The 16,194-nt window shown below is 46.9% G+C and overlaps 5 protein-coding genes across 5 annotated transcripts; 1 reads left to right on the top strand and 4 right to left on the bottom strand.

The window, feature by feature from the left end:
* Positions 1-85: 85 nt before the first annotated feature.
* On the bottom strand, positions 86-1,937 carry MCYG_06039 (Mss51p; the record flags this gene model as incomplete). The annotated part of the gene is made up of 3 exons (XM_002846124.1): positions 86-198; positions 369-992; positions 1,091-1,937. 3 exons carry the CDS (start codon positions 1,935-1,937, stop codon positions 86-88), a joined length of 1,584 nt encoding a protein of 527 aa, XP_002846170.1.
* Positions 1,938-2,223: 286 nt separating this feature from the next.
* Positions 2,224-6,333, bottom strand: MCYG_06038 (oxysterol-binding protein 1; the record flags this gene model as incomplete). Its single annotated transcript, XM_002846123.1, has 5 exons — positions 2,224-2,999; positions 3,070-3,423; positions 3,482-4,833; positions 4,905-6,151; positions 6,314-6,333. The coding sequence occupies 5 exons, from the start codon at positions 6,331-6,333 to the stop codon at positions 2,235-2,237; spliced, it is 3,738 nt and encodes a 1,245-aa protein (XP_002846169.1).
* A 555-nt stretch (positions 6,334-6,888) lies between these two features.
* On the bottom strand, positions 6,889-8,037 carry MCYG_06037 (conserved hypothetical protein; the record flags this gene model as incomplete). Its single annotated transcript, XM_002846122.1, has 2 exons — positions 6,889-7,673; positions 7,746-8,037. 2 exons carry the CDS (start codon positions 8,035-8,037, stop codon positions 6,889-6,891), a joined length of 1,077 nt encoding a protein of 358 aa, XP_002846168.1.
* Positions 8,038-8,449: 412 nt separating this feature from the next.
* MCYG_06036 (uncharacterized protein) lies at positions 8,450-9,252 on the bottom strand (the record flags this gene model as incomplete). The annotated part of the gene is made up of 4 exons (XM_002846121.1): positions 8,450-8,621; positions 8,766-8,998; positions 9,068-9,113; positions 9,194-9,252. The coding sequence occupies 4 exons, from the start codon at positions 9,250-9,252 to the stop codon at positions 8,450-8,452; spliced, it is 510 nt and encodes a 169-aa protein (XP_002846167.1).
* Positions 9,253-13,948: 4,696 nt separating this feature from the next.
* MCYG_06035 (uncharacterized protein) lies at positions 13,949-15,412 on the top strand (the record flags this gene model as incomplete). The annotated part of the gene is made up of 6 exons (XM_002846120.1): positions 13,949-14,018; positions 14,101-14,277; positions 14,504-14,520; positions 14,862-14,910; positions 15,174-15,197; positions 15,354-15,412. 6 exons carry the CDS (start codon positions 13,949-13,951, stop codon positions 15,410-15,412), a joined length of 396 nt encoding a protein of 131 aa, XP_002846166.1.
* Positions 15,413-16,194: the final 782 nt, after the last annotated feature.

The following is a 16,194-nucleotide window of genomic DNA, read 5'->3' as shown; positions in this document are numbered from 1 at the left end:
CCCCCCCCCCCCCCCCCCCCCCCGGGGCGGCGCTTTGCACCCTACTATTAATGACTTCTTTTAATGTTTTGGCTTTGATACCCTATTACTTTCTTTTATACTGGGTTGGCTGTTTGTTTTGTTCTCTTAGATTGTTCATGGTTATTACAGTCTCGCGTTGTATATTATCCTGAATTAGACGACTGAATTCATCATTGACTATTTTGTACATCTTTAGCTATAATACAAGGCAAAGGCCACTGTAGGATATTGGATGAGTGAAGATCCTATACAAGATAAAATGCTACATGTAATATTATACAGAGATCAAGAATCTTTGAATGTAGCTTCGTATCTCTTTCCTCTGAATGCCCACACTCCCCAATTACCGCAGGACACATCATGCGGATCTAAGTCGTTCAAATCCCATCTCAAACTCCGGAATCGATTCTCTCCTTGTTCGAGAAGGATGTCTGCCTCACCGCCGCATTTCTTCTTTACCCAGTTCATATCTCTTTCCATATCACTCTGCGTGTAGCCTGTGCATATGATTGGCACCTTTGTCTCTAGCAAGCATGGAAGAGTCTCCTCCCACTCGTGCGAACTAGCCGGATGCCCCAGGCCAGGATGGAAAAGCATAAAACAGTCAAAGTAAGGATCGTAGGGCGCGAACATATTAGCTTTGTGCATGGTATGGAAGTAGTCGACGTAAGTAGTTATTTTCATCTGAGCACCAAGGCGGTCTTCAACAATTCCACCAAACGGATTGCTTGCTGTACGTTCGGGGAGGGGGAACTCGTCATCACGATTTGCCATGCTCTCAGGTCCGATGAAGATCAAATTTATTGTCGCACGGGGAAATAGATGTGAAATCTGCATCCAGACTTCTCGCGGCAAGGATGACTCTGCACGCGCGCCGAGTATAAAGATACGGACTGGAGGAGCTTTCAAACGCAATCCCTTCATAGTGCTTCCCTCGCCTGACCTGGGGGGATGCAGCGTGTAACGTAAGGCTAAAATGTATATTATGTTAGACGAAGCATACTTCACTCTTTCCACTTTTGAGGGCATTTTCTTATATATAGAAGAAAAAGAAGGCTGATTGACTCACCACTAAAGCTCTTCAACCCCTCAGGCGTTAATCTCCCTCCCTTTGAGATGTTATATGGGCTGAGTTCATGTAACACGCTTGCAATTGTGATTGGGTAAGTGAGCAATCTAGTAACCTGCCGCATGCTCCTATCATCATTGACAGCCTCGAATTCTCTGGTGTACAAGAAGGTATCCCAGTTTGTCATATTAACAACAATCTCATCCGCCTGATAGCCGGGATAATCGAATTCCGTGAAGAACCGTCCAGATAGCAAATCATGGTCATCCTCGTTGATCTGCCTAATTGTTTCGCAAACTTGGAGATGTGCCTCAAAGTCATCCATCCAATGCTCTTCCGAGCAATATATCGGAACTCCACAGTCTGGACATTCATGCTGGGCATGGGCAGGCGGCTGTTTCTGCTCATTGGGGATTGCTGACATTCTAACTTCAGTAGCAATAGGAGACACCGAAGCGCGGGTTTGTTGATGGTCTGGGTGTGGGCAGAATGCATGTTGTTTGATAAATTCTGCTCGCTTCCTGATCTGCGGCGAAGGGGAATTGCTGTACGAATGGAAAAGATTATCTCGACGTAGAAGTGGCCGTTTCGGCTCCGATCCTTCACTGGTGGACGCTTCTTGAGGGGTAGCTAAAGAGGCAGTCCCTCTTTTATGGCTCGTACAAACTTTCAGCTTTGAATTCGCCTGCTGTGGCAGGATGCTCTGTCGAGATGGCGTGGAATAGGTTCGGTATCTGTGGCTGAGACGCGTGAACTGCCTCAGCTTGGGAGGCGTTCTCACCGCATTACGGCATATTCCTAGCCCGAGTGCTTGCACGCACCTCCGGCAAGCAAATTCGGCCGCCATTGACAACGGCGGTGATATTGGATAAGTGGTTCGTTCGTGGTTTGTGCTAAGTAGCTTCGTTCAATTCAATATTTCCCGGCGTCTTGGAAATTTAATCACGTGATTGTACTAAGGGCGAGATGCTTTTGCGCCTGGCGAGATGCTTTTGCGCCTATAAATGGAAGACATTATATTCGATAGGTTGATTAAATACTTCATTCGTAGCAGTGAGGCATGCCTAACTATACCGGAATGGCTAAAATAAAACTGAATAATGTAGACATCTATAAAATATAAATACATTTTCAGAAAATCTCTTCACAAACGCTCCCAGTCTCCTGCAGCTCTAGACTTCCAATAGTTCCCATTATGTACCCAGTACTCCTCACCAGTGATCTCACAAACACCCTTGGTAAACCACTTTGGTTTATACTCCTCGCCTTTTGCCTCCCGTTCTCTCCTCTTTGCTCGCTGTTTTTCTTCGACTCGATGTTTTTCTGTGGCAGCAAAATCGTACTCGCCATCTTCCATGGCACGCTGGTCCGGCCGCAATCTGGTGTCAGTTGGAGGGAGGTGAGGCTTAAGATTATCAGGGATAGCATTCAGAGTAACAACAAACGGCGTCAAGTTGAAGGGTATCCCGGTTGGCCTGGGGTTACTCTGCCAGATCAGCATAGCATGAGGAGAGTTTCCGTCTGTAGTAATTTCTGAAGCTGACATGGAGCTTCCACTGAGTTTTCGTGCATAGATCTTATCATTCCATCTGCCTCCCACGCTCCAGTGTGGTACACCATCCCGATCCAGGACCTTTCCGGACACATGATAAGCAGAAGCGACAGTCCAGCCTCTGGGCTTAAAGTCCAATCTACACTCTTCGCCCGTGGTCCAGTTCTTTATGACCATCGGGCCGTAGTTATCGACTGTTGGGTTACCAGTAATAATGCCGATAACGGAGGATGTGACTTTCTTCCAGGTATACAGCTCCTCTCCTCCGGAAGCGGGCCGTAGTCGCAAAAACCATGTTCCCAAGGGGTTGATATCAAACGATTTCCCATAGAACTTAGATTTCACCGCAGATTCACCCTAAAACAAAAAGTCAGTACTTTGAGAAATAAATTGCAAATAACCAAGAGGCAAGTAGGTGAAATCTCACATAATAATCCCATCTTGGTGACTCAGCGTAGGCTGCGCCAATTGGCGGATGATGGCTGACCTGCTCGACGAAGAAGCGATAACCTTTGTCAGGTCGAGCATACTCGTAAGTTTCACCAAGTAGAGGGTTAAATGGTTTCGCAACGCGTCCAATGGTCGATGCGTACTCGCTGGCAGCAAAAGCAGCCACATAAACCATTCTTTCCATTGAATCAGGACGGTCAGCAGCAGTGTCAATAAGATCGGTGTATTCCATATCTTCAGCAACACGTTGTAGAAGCGAGGTTGGCTCATTAAAAGATACAGGGAGTGTCATTTTAGTCATGTCTTTTCCGATCATAGATTTCAGGATACCCTATAAGTTTGGGAGTGTTAGCTAACATTCGATAGGTCTCTAGGAATACCGTTCTCACCCATAGGGAAACTTTTGGACGGTCATCCGCGTCCATTTTGAGTCGTTTCCTGACAGAGTCCTCATATCCTTTGAATGAAGGTACAATCTCTGTTTCCTTCTTTGCCCGAGCACTAGCTTCGCCTGCCTCTATTTTTTCTTCCTTTGGTGGAACGACGACTTCAACGTCGCCAGCATCTATGGCATCAAAAAACTCATCTTCGTCGTTTGACTCGCTATCCGATAAATCCATTTCCTCCAGCACAGTCTTCTTTCGTGCTAGCCCAGGAGACGGTGCTTCGGCTTGCTCGGCCTTTTTGTCTGCTTCGATTTTTTGGACCACTTCCACGGCATCCGATATTAACACTTGTGATGGGGGAGCAGCTTGGCTTAGCCTTCGGCTTGCTGGCACTGAAACGTTTTCTAAAGCCTCCTTTAGAGCTTTCTTTGTTCGGCGTCGCTTATCTTCACTCTGGCCCATTCTGTTCTGTAATTCCTCATGTTCCTGGGCTACTCGAGCCATGCTTTCTTCCCACATCTTCCTTGCGTCTGCCTCCCTGTCTAAACGATACTGCCAGTAAGCGTCTCTATCTCTAGTGATTTTAAGTAAATCAATGATGAGTGAGTTCAGTGTGTCGACGGCTCTTTCATAAGTCGTTAAACCTTGAGCGATGGTAGGGTCAGATAACGCTGCTGATGGATTCTTTGCTTTCTCAGCATTTATAGCTCCCGAAACACTGTGTAAAATATCTAACTGCAGTCGAACTGATTGTGCTGTAATGCTAAAGGCATCCTTGTCCGACGCAGGTCGCATCTCACGGCTGCTTGTGTAATCAGCATAGTCATCCTCACCATCGACCTCAGCAGTATTTGTGGTCACATGGCTGATCACTCCGGCCATGTTAGATTGAGAAGTGCTAGGATCGTTGAGCCCAGTAATTGAGGCCTCATCATCTCCGAAACCGTTATCTGTTCCTCCTCGAGAAATCTGTAGACTCAACCTTGACCCGCTGGGAGTAGCGGCGCTGCCCAAAGACGTTGGAGGAGGTGCAAGTGTTTTGTCATTCACTTTCCCACTGGCCAAACTCATGGCGTCGTGGTCTTGCCTCTCGACCTGGTCTATCCTGGCCTGCCGAAGAACTTCGACATCTTTGGTTCGTCGCTTGTCGCTTTCTTTTGCCTCATCCTTTGCCCACTGGATGGCATTATTCAGCGCCCAGAACCAACGCTTCGCCTCAACGACATGGTTTGCCTTGAGATGGTATTTGACTGATGATTTCCCTAGGATCTCAAAACGAGTCTTATCCTGCGCATCCATATTTAGTTTTGCAATACGCATGTTTATGGCTCCACGACAAGCAGAGCCAGCATCGTCTGAATATATGTTGTTAGCATCGACTATCCATCACATGATGCACTGGGAACAAGTTGGCTCAGGTGCATACCTTGGTGTTTATAGTAGCTCAGAACGCCATCTTCTAAAACGAACCATCGTAGTTTATATCCGGTCGTATAATTCGTCCACTTCTTCAGGTAGCCCTTGATTTCTCTGGCGTCTTTGCCTCCGATAAAGACCTCACCAGATCCCTGGGCGAAGTTGCTCCCAAGGATGGCCCTTTCCTGTATTCCACGTTGCGCCATGACTGCTGCGGGTGACTTCTTCACGAATGAGCGTATACGGTCATCCTTGGTGATATCCTGGGGAAGCTTTCCCTTCCTATCTCTCCGGAAAGGGTCAGCACCATGCATGAGAAGAACTTGTATTAATTTTGTGTCCTTCTTTCGCACAGCTTCATGGAGCAGGGTGCCACCAGATAGGTATGTGGCACGGTCTGTGACGAGCTCGGGGCCGTTTACGTCGACCATGCCCTGAACTCGAGGTTCGACCAAGACACGCTCCAGTTTATCGTAGTCTTCTTGTCCAACCAGAGACTGTATCTCCCTGGTCTTGGTTTCAACAAATAAAGATCGAGCAAGTTGTAGGTGTTGAAAGATATCGGGGCTACGGGCAAGGTCGAGCGGCGTCTGCCCCTGGAAATTTGTTGCTGCGTCGTTGATAGCAGGGCGTTCCAGTAGCTCTCGGACGACAGATAGCCGACCTAACTGTGCGGCCAGATGTAGAGGGGTGTTTCCTTCGCGGTCACGGGCGTTGATTCCCGCATCATCAACGGATGCCATCACGAATTCTACGACCTGAGGGTCGGCACACTGGATGGCCAAGTGGAGGATGCTCGTGCCGAGAGAAGCACCCTCCTGGCCGCCCGATTCTTGACAGTCCTTGATGGCCTTAGTTATAGCATTCGTATCCCCACTCCGTAAAACTTCAAACAGCCTGAATGTCCTCACAGACTGGTCTAAGCTGACACTGTCTGTGGCGGGGGCTTCCACAGTGGATGGCTGAGGGCGTGATTCCGACATATCTTCTTGAGAGGCACCTTCTGGTATATCCGGGAAGTTATTGATGTTTGCGTTGCTGCTGCTATTATCTTGGGCCGCCTTGCGCTTCGAAGACCGTAAGCTAATCATGGATGCTGAGTGCGAGTGGCGAGATTCCCGAGGAGACGAAGAGGATGAGGAAGCAGGAGAACCATTATTTTTAGGAGAGGTCGCAACGTCCTCCTTGTTATCGTCACTTTTCGACTTGTCTCGATGGAGGATGGAGAGTGCGAGGGCGCTCTTGGAGCGTTTATGCCTATATATGCGATGATATATATGTCAGCGTTTCTTAATGCCAAAAATCACGATCCTTGGATCTGGAAAGCTAATATGAACAACAAAATGGCAGCAATATAGAGGATATAGAAATAGATCGAATAGAGAGGCATTGAAGGGATATACGGCACTTGTGGCTTACCCTTCTGTCTTGTCTGCCATCTCGTTTCAACCTGTCTGCCCTGAACAGCCAGCTCAGGCGGCGTCTGAACTGTTCCTGGCTAGCGGACGTTTTTCTTAGATGCCGGACTTATCTACGTCCTGACTGATATATAGAGGTTTGGTAAATGGGGCAAAGGGAAGACACTGGCAGTGGCTCGAGAAGGGGGTTTGTTCAACTAATAGTTATTATCATCGGGTGTGTGAGAGAGAAGCAGGGGGGGAGAAGGAGGGAGGAGGATGGATCTCATGAGAACGCCGCAGTCAAGTTTGGATTCGAAGAGGTAGAGTATCGAAACGTAGTATCATGTACCTTGCTTCATTGCAGCAGTTTGTGATAATCGTATATATCGAAGGGGGATTTTTTGCCCTTCGACTTGGCGAAAGTTGCATCATAAATATCAATAACATACGTTAAGTAGTAAAATTCACGCTCTTCTTGCACTTACAAATACATTTGACAAGCTCTTCATAGCGTTGGGTGGCTCTAAAAATACATATTGTCCCGGCAATGGGTATATAAATACTGATATATAGATATTATACAGATAACATCAGTTACCGTCGACCGCTTACCAGCAAGATGACGCTTCCCAGCTGCCGACGCAAATCCTCCTTCTCCACGTCGTGCGTGTCCTCGACTTCTCCCCAGTTCTCCGTTTGCCATCTGACCTCCAGGCTCGAGGCGTGCGCGGCCTCCTCGATGCCAAACGTCCTGCTAGCATTGCTTGGACGAAGGTGGCGGAAGTTCTCGCTCCATTCGATCACCACCCGAGCACCGACCAAAAGACTCTTTGTAGCGATTCCCGCTCGCTCAACGCCGGCCAGGTCATAAGGCGAAAGGGTCGACAGCCAGCCCCGGATGACATCTAACGTCTCCTGCGACTGAGGCAGTGGCATGATGCTGTTAGCATCGAGAGTAGGCTTAAGCTCTACGCCAGGCCAGACGGTCGACACCAGCGAGGTAATAATAGGCTGAGCTGTCTTGATCTGCTTCTCCCGCAGCGTCTCCCGCTTCTCTTCACTTCGTCCAACGTACTCTGGTTCCTTCTCCGGGGCCCAGCTCAGGAGTGTGTCGGTCTCTAGATATCGTAGCATAACCCGAGTTATCTCGTCTCGAATCGTAGTGACACCTCGGGAGTCCTCATCTGCTATATCTTCAGCCCGTCCTGTAAGCGATGTCATCGGTATGAGATGGTATTTCGTTGCATGCTGTGCAGTCTTAAGAAGATCCCACTCCAGAGCAATCGCATGCGCCACATGAGGTTTTGAAGCAGGCACCGTTAATATCTTTTTTTCTGGAGTTCGAACCGGCCGGCTGTCCAGGTATATCTGATGACCACCTGTTTAACCCAAAAATTAATCACTGTATATATGTGTGTGAGCATTATATTTGGACATCATAGATATCTTACCTGCTGCTTCTTTGACGTGAACATCTTTCCAGAATCTCTTCCTTAGAGGACTAGGTTTAGAGGCCCTACTGCTGCTCACCGACCCAGCCTCTTGTTTTATGGCAGCTCTCTTCTCCTTTAGAGGGCTTCCCGCAGGAGCTTGTGGTGGAGGGCCAGACACGTTCACTGGGTGTGCAACAGCAGCTTTCGTATAGGACGAGTGAACGCATCGGACATGTTGCCCTTCCTGTAACAGATCCCTGCTAAGGCGAGAAACCCGTAAAGCCGGAATTGCTCGCTGGAGGGCCTTCATTGTGCTAGTAATATAGCTATCGTCTTCTGTTTCTTTTTGTATTTAACTCTTTGAATGCCATCGCGATTATCTCAAAAAAAGAGTCTACGGACTAACATTGATCCAGCAACCTTTACCTGGCAGTTTAATATCATGAGAGCTTTCGCTTACCTACTTATGATAAGTGAGGAACTGCTTAGATTTGACCCAACGATCATTAGTGTTGATGTCTCATGATATATCCAGGCGGAATAGCCAAGGGAGAGTGTCTGACTATCGTCAAGTGCGCGCAACCTACATTTCTAGCAATATCATGCTAGAAAGCGCATCACGACGAATATCTATATATCGAACGAGGGGGCCGGATATTGCAACAACAATCAACTACGAACTAGCCAGCTCGGGGCCTCCAATCTACGAGACAAGAAGCCCCTTAATGGCAATCTGAATCCTTCTGGGCGAGAAGCATTCCTTCATGACCCCAAATCCCGCTTCCGGGTCTTATTCTGGATATGGATTTTGTTACAAGTGGCCTGACTAGAGCAGGATCATTAAACTCTTCGATGGAATTAAAGGTATGGGGGAGTTGGTCGAGATAAAAGAGACTACTTCTTTACGTTGTAAGAACTATGTCAGACGCCTTTATGGCCTAACATCGAGTACTGATACCTTATATCAATAAGTTATGGAGGGTAAAAATCATAGGAAAAGAAGGATACGAGACCATTCTGCAGAACTTTCAAACAGACCTGGGTGTGAGGGTCATTACGATCCTGTATATACCGTCTCTCGTACCCGTGAGCCGGCACATTGACGAAATAATCGCAGAGGCACCGGTATCGAATTTATAAACAATGCCGACGCCTCTGACGATCCGACTAGATCCCCTGGCCGCAACCCTAGGGGAAAAGCCAGGGGCCCCTTCATCGATGATATACCCCAGATTTCTAGCTGTCTTACACTGTTCGATCAAGGTCCTCCACTGTCAAAATCTGAGGATTAACAGCCAGCTAAGCTTTCCTGGAGATAAGGAACAGACCTCTTAGCTTACACCTGAACCTGGAGTCTTGTTACATAAACCCGGAGACATCAGGTTACTGTGTAAGGTAACCAGATGGCTCTGTTAGTGTTTCAATCCCTCTCTGTCCTTTTTTATTGAATTATAACGATATGTTACAGGGTGGGAGGAATACCCCGTATAAGTAAGGAATGCAGCGGTGGATGATGGCCTGACATCGCTTTATGGCGGACAAGAAGGATAAAAGAGCCAGCATAATTAAAATTTGTGCAGGCGTGTATAAGACAACTTACGATGGCATATCTAGCTTGTTATATAGCTATGAATGAACGTGTCTATAGATAGTATTTTTTTTCATCAAGGTCATCCCCTGGGGGTATATCAGACACCAACTCTAACTGCCGGTGCTTCAATACGAAATCTGTAGACACCTTCATACAATATACACGCAGAGAGTATCGATTGAATAGACAAGCTTGTCCGTTTACTTTTGTTCATATTTTCCCTTTCAATCTTTGTCCGTGGATCAACAAGTATAAGGACCGCCCCTTGTTCCCGAGAAATCGCCATTCTTCAGGACAGTCGAGGTGGAGAACCAGATGTGATCTCAATCTTCACGAACTTCCCACGACGGCCTGGCGGAAGTAGGATCCACAGACTTGTTGCTGCGAGAAAAAGCAGATAAAGCTGCAAGAAGGCGGGAAAAAGGGTGTGAGGAGGGTCACCAGAAAGACGTCATCAAGCAAATTACATCCCTTCAGCTGTAATTAAATAAAAGCTGACCCCAAGCCAACGCCGACAGGAACTATGTATGGCCTCTAATCCACCTTGTGCGAGAAGGAGGAATGGGGATGATGCGATTGCGCATTTACGCTTTAGAAATCATCCAATTTGCAGATCAATGGGGAGGGTCCCCCTGATTACCGGTGCATCGAAGAGGGCCACGACCTTCTGGACGATGCTTCGGGGAGCGTCGACGTGCATCCGGATGCCATCTTGGAGGACGAAGGGGGGGCAAATTTCATGTGTTGCCTGGGATGCCTGGACGTGTCGGCGTGTACAAAGTACGAAGCTCGAACACATTCCTTGACCCGATATTAACTATATACGAAAGGCAAGTTGTCAAAACGGGGTAAGGGTCAGCCGTTCGTGCATATATATACCATGCATAGTCCGGCCATCGATGGGCCACCACCTCCACCATTTCATGTTCAGGGAGGGAAAAAAGCTAGGGAAACAATCAATTAAACGTCATGACTTGGGTAGTGACAGGCGTCTTGTATCCGATACTGGCGGAAATGGTATATATATACATGTGTGATGTGACTCCAAAGGTAGGTAGTTAGGGTCGAGTAAACACCCCGTCGCACCTCGTATATATATAAATAGTGGCGAACAGAGGCCGTGCGGCTCATCAGTGCATGGCTCTATACGCCAAAAGCTGGTATACAGAAATTATCTGATGTCAAGCCACTAATACATTAGGAGAAATTAGAGCTCCAACGCCGATGCAAAGGGAGTTCTCCGATGCAGGACATGGTATCCACGGGAAACGACCGCCCATATACAATTGCTTTACGGGAATGAACCGTTCTGTTCTGAACTGAGAGAGCTTCGGGCCAGCATGCAAGAACTCGCCAGATGTCGCAGGAAGAACAAAACCAGCCCACATATACAACACGTTTGAGTTTCGTCGGTCCAACGACCTACAGGAACTCCAATGGCCGCAAAACCGGCTCACACGTGCAGAGCCGAAGATGAAACCGTCGAATAAAGCAGGAAACCAGGGGGGGAGGAAAGGAAGCCCGCCGTTTGTAGCTTCACTTCAGATGACGAAGTTATTTGCGGTTTGCAGTGATGAAACGTGGAACGGTGACGATAAACGAAGAAGAGAGCGTGAATAAGCGAATCAAGAGGCATCTTTTCCCGTAACCTTCGGCGGCCATGGCTTGGTTCTTTCGGAAATAAAACGAAATAGGTAAAACAGAGGAGCGTTCTTCGAACCCGGGGGTCGTTATGTCGATGTTCGGCTTCCCGTTGTGCTGTTTTGCTCCATTATAACTTTGAATAGAGTGAATATAGAGGGCCCGGGACATCGTTGAAACTCGACCGAAACTGCTGTTACCGATTAAAAAGAGGCTGGCTCACCTCAAACGAAGCCGATGGGACGATCACTCACAACGAACAGCGGAAAAAGAAAGGAGAAAGGTTGGGAAAAAAAAGAAAAAAAGAAAAAAGAAAATGGTGAGAAAAGCGGATAACGCTTGTTCCTTGCATTCATGGGTCCCGCGGTGGACCTAAGAGTATAGCAACCTTAAGCGGCCCTTCCAGAACAAAAGAGAATGGAAGGAGGATAAAAGAGTTGTCGTTCTTGTTTTTAGTTGATCTTAGGGGGGAGCGAGGGAGGACCAGGATTTCGTATACGAAACCGAACAGGCAAACCGGCAGCCAGTGGTTTATGAGTTGCCGGTTAATAGCTATATCGACACACGCTGAATGGATGCTGGTGTCCCGTTCCCTGCTCTTGTCCAGTTCCTTTGCCGATGCTGGTTCGGTTGAAGTGCCAGAGGTTCTTCAAGGTAGCATCGCATTATTCCAAATAGGGCTGAGATGTCCTTCAAAGGGAGAAAAAGGAAAGTAAATGGTGACATGCTCCCATTGGGCAAATATGCACCGAAATAGTGTGGTCCAAAGGACAAGAGCAAGGATGGTAAACATGTACGTACGGAGTACACATTCGGTGTCTAGTCCCGTTATTCTCAAAGAAACGAACTGTTGATAGCAGACGCAGCCCATAACAACCCATTTCTGGGTCCGACGGGGGAAGCAGTGCATAGGATAACAGCCTAGAACCATCCGTAACAGTTAATATCTGCCATTCTTAGTTACAGACAGATTGTAACTATAGTTGATGCTTCTCCACTGGCCTGCATCGCCTTGCGTCTGCTTTTTTCCAAAGGCTCTTCACTGGCAGGGACCCTTCCCATGTCCAAGTGCGAGATCCCTAAATAACATGTGGCCAAACCGATACTTTTTCCTTTTTTCCCTTTTTTTTTTTTTTGGCTTCCTTCTCTCTGCCTCAGAGTGAGGGTTGCAGGATTGATCTCCGACGGCTGATGCAGGCATATATCAGCAACCAGGTCCGTCTGCAGCAGCGCATATGACGTTGACACGATCCGGTTGAAGCCACGATTAATCCCACCAATGCAATGGCGACCATCCCTAATTTTCGTTCAGCGAGAAAAGCGATCAGTCCTTGCGATCGCCGAACCCCTGATTTCCTTGTGTTTAGCTTGTTCTTCGGACAACCTGGCCTAAAGCGGCAACCATCCCCAGCGACAACCGTTGGCTTGAACATTGACTTATCGGTAGTCTAATATTAAAACGGTACTCCGCAATAATATGTTATGGGCTCCAACGGTCGGCCTGAAGGAGACATGAAGCATTGACCACAGGAAGACCAATCCCTGCTATCAGGCGTTATGCGTCGGCTCATGCGAAAAGCAAAAGGTTAGCCTGCTGGGATGGTACATATATACATGTATGGATTCATAGTGTATCCATAGTATACCGATATTGCATGCTAAAAAAAACACCGTAATGACCTGCTATCAAGCGAGAAAGGTTATACTCGTTGTCATTGGGAGGCACAGGATGGACTTCGCGGCCCTGCATGCGGCCTGCCAGAAGAACATATATACACTCATAAACCCCTTCACTATAGGGACTTGACATTATGATCGCTGGTAGGGTTCTTGTGTAGTCGTCGATGGCACTCTTAGATGCATAATGCGCGTGAGTTGTGGCCTATCGACTCGCTCCCTAGGTCAGCCCACGTATATAAACATGTACTTAGTGCGGAGCACATATATATCACCGAGAGGTGTCGACAACACACCGTTGCATCCACATTCGGATCGGCAAGGCTTGATCATGCCAAATTTGGGGGAGATGGGCAGATCCTGTAGAATGAATAAAATGGCATCCATGGGATGGCATGGCTAACTAGTCAAGCTCCAGCAAAAAAGCAAACAAGTAACTATTAGCAAGTTTATGCAGGCCGCTGCCGAGTCTCTACTCATTGCAGACGACGATATATATATGATGGGGCTTCATCACAAGTGACGAGATGTTCAGCAACAACCAATCTCCATCAGACATAAAAGTATCCCCCTTTTGCAAAGGGAAAGAGAAAGAGAACCGCCTACGCCCTTGGATTGACTCGATGGCTTCCGATTTAGTGATTCGACCCTCGCGAATCTTTCGTCACATCACACCTTGGATCAACAGGGGTGGTGGCCTTTTGGATATTATTATTATATACCTGGTGGCCTTGCCGGGAACAGGCTACCTACATACGTAAGAGACACACTCACCTATTGGTTCCACGACCCATTCTCATGAATCGGCGAATATATATTATGCCCAAAAGGAATTAGGATAGGCAGACCAACCATGCATTCGCCAGGAAGGACTCGATATCACAGATCGAACCCCCCTCCCCTGGCCGGGTTATGAAGTCAACCTTCTCGCGTAGTCGACGACTCATGCTGTGCATAAACACATCCACAACGACAGAGCGGTCCAAAAAAAAAGAAAGAAAAAAAGAAATAAAAAAAATACAACCGAAAGCCAAAGGGTTCTTTGAGAGGTCCTGGTATTGGTTCCCCCACGTCCCAAACTTTCTAAAAGCCGTGTGTGGTCCAGCTAACTAGTGAGATTGTAGCAACTCACGTTTGGACGATGAACGACAAGGTAGATCGCCACTAGGGTACTTGGGTTCGTCGTTTGAAGCGTTGTCCCCATGCCCAATCAGTCGTTACGATAACGGCAGAACTGCATGATTGGTTTAATGATGTCAAGCTCAGCCGATGCTATCAGAGCAGCTCTCTGCAGGTCCTTCCGGGACCAACAATGGTTAACCGCCAGCTCAGCTCAGCTAGTTTCTCAGAGGAAAGACCAGAACCCATGCCTGGTACTATAGGTAGGCAGCAAAAGCTTCTCCGCATATTTCGAGTGGGCTGGCTGAGGAATGTGTGATATCCTGGTGAAACCGATGCATCAAGTGGATCCTTATGTCCTCGCGCCTGGCAAGTTTTTGTTGCCCGCTCCAACCTCTCAGAGGATGGAGAAGCATGGCCTAGAAAGAGAGGGTACACACGCGCTACTCTTCTTCCTCGACCATCCAGATAAAGACGGCCCTCCACTTATATCCTCGCTGATCCTTCCTGTAGAGCTAGCCGGTACGAGGAAAAGCCGCCAAACAGGGCTGGAAACGTCCGATTTAAGCATGTCGGGAGCACGATTCGGAGTTGACTTCCTGCTCCTCAGGGAGAGGAAGATAAAAGAGGAAGAGGAGACAGGCAAGTCAAAGGTAAAAAGAAAAAAATTATGAACATGGGAAGGATATCTATCACGCGAACAGTGATATATATATACTCATAGGGTATTACTCTTTATACATCATAGTATTAATAGACTATGGGGTAAGTCGATTCGCCTCAACTGGGGGATCTCCAGGAAACCCCCTTCTCTAACGATCAGGGATCCAACTTGGATTCTCGACTGTTGTGTACCATCCAAGTTTCAATCCTAGGACTGATTCGCGAGCCATCCAACGAACGATGGATACGGACCCCTTCTAATCGAACGAACGGCTCTTATATATACTTTCTTTTTGTACTGGAGTAGCTTTACCAACGTCTTCCCCCATATAAATCATGCTACAGTTTTGTCTCTCTCCTTTTCTTTCTGATCCTTATTTTTCTGGAGATTGGGAAACCTCGATAATATAAGCTTGATGGGCTCAAATAGTTAACTTCCACAGGGCATGCTGATCATGTTCATCTCTCTGTTCCATCTTCCATCTTTCTCTCGTAAGTACTCCCGTATATGGGCGATCACCCGAAGGGGGGGGAGGGTGACTCCAGTTTGTCCTTTAAAATTCGCCATCGCATGTTTTGACTCCTGTGGCTCCCCCCCTTGTTTAGGGCGAAACAAGTTGAAATTTCCCACCCTGCTGCTTCATACTCTGTTGAACCCCGTTTCTTCTCACCTGCTTGTCCCTATCTACCTGGTTATTACTGTCAAAAAGACACCTACTATGAAGGAGTTCTCTCTTCTTTTACTATCTAAGTAGCTCGGCAACCTCCGCTATCCCTGCGTAAGTACATATGATATCTAGCCCTGCCTGCTTTTAAGATGGCAAAAAACCATCCTGGATCGCTCCTCTAACCTAGCCTGCTCCTTATCGTGCGTGCTATACTCCCAAACAACTAGTTAGTACGAAGCCCACTCATGTGTACTTATATACGTATAGACCAGGGGCCGCATGCAACACTCCACACCATGCACCTAGGGAGGTTTTGCAAGGGTTAATTTAAAGCTGTTAATTTTACATCATCACCGAGCCGGAGAACCATAAAAATTATCAAACAGTAGGGAAAACTGAAAAAGGAAAAAAAAATTCACAAACTAGAGGGAGAGTTTAAATAAAATCGCAGAGTGAGGGAGTGAGAGAGGGAAATCATGAGCCGGTGAAGCGAGCGAAAAGCCAACATAGTCTACCCAAGTATGATATATTTTAAAAGAAGGATTCTGGAAAAGTTGAATTGCTTTTTACTCGAGCATAACAGAAGCTTAAACTGGCCACAGGAGCTTTTTTTTTCCTTTTGGTGACAGCCGTTGTTTTTTGGTATATTTCTTTTCACCCTTTTTTTTTAGCTATATGAAATTAAGACGAGCTAGATGGCGATGAACTTGTACCAATTGAGAACTTCAGATACTTTTCTCACTCTCTATACCTTATTTTTTTTTTTTTTTTTTAATTCTTATATTGTTTTTTGCATTGAGAGATAAGTTAAGTATACTATGTAATATTTTAAACCCATACGAAGCTCTCCACTGCAAAAAAAAAAATGGTATCCTAAACCCTCGTTGAAGGGTTGTTCCACCCTAATTGACTATCCACTGTTTCTTTTTTTTCACACAGTATACGGAGAATCGAATCCCTCCTGCATTGGAAAAGATCGTTGTCCTTATTTCAGACCGTTCGTCGTCTTCATTTTTATTCTTCTTCATTCTATCTTGCGTTAAGTCAACCTTAATTAATATATACCTCGGCCCTTGTTGCTTAATATCTTCCATTTCTTCCTTATTTC

The sequence above is a fragment of the Microsporum canis genome, genomic scaffold, assembly GCF_000151145.1.
Source record: "Microsporum canis CBS 113480 supercont1.5 genomic scaffold, whole genome shotgun sequence".
In the NCBI taxonomy this organism is placed as follows: Eukaryota; Fungi; Ascomycota; class Eurotiomycetes; order Onygenales; family Arthrodermataceae; genus Microsporum; species Microsporum canis.
This window is presented reverse-complemented; position numbering and strand designations above follow the sequence as displayed.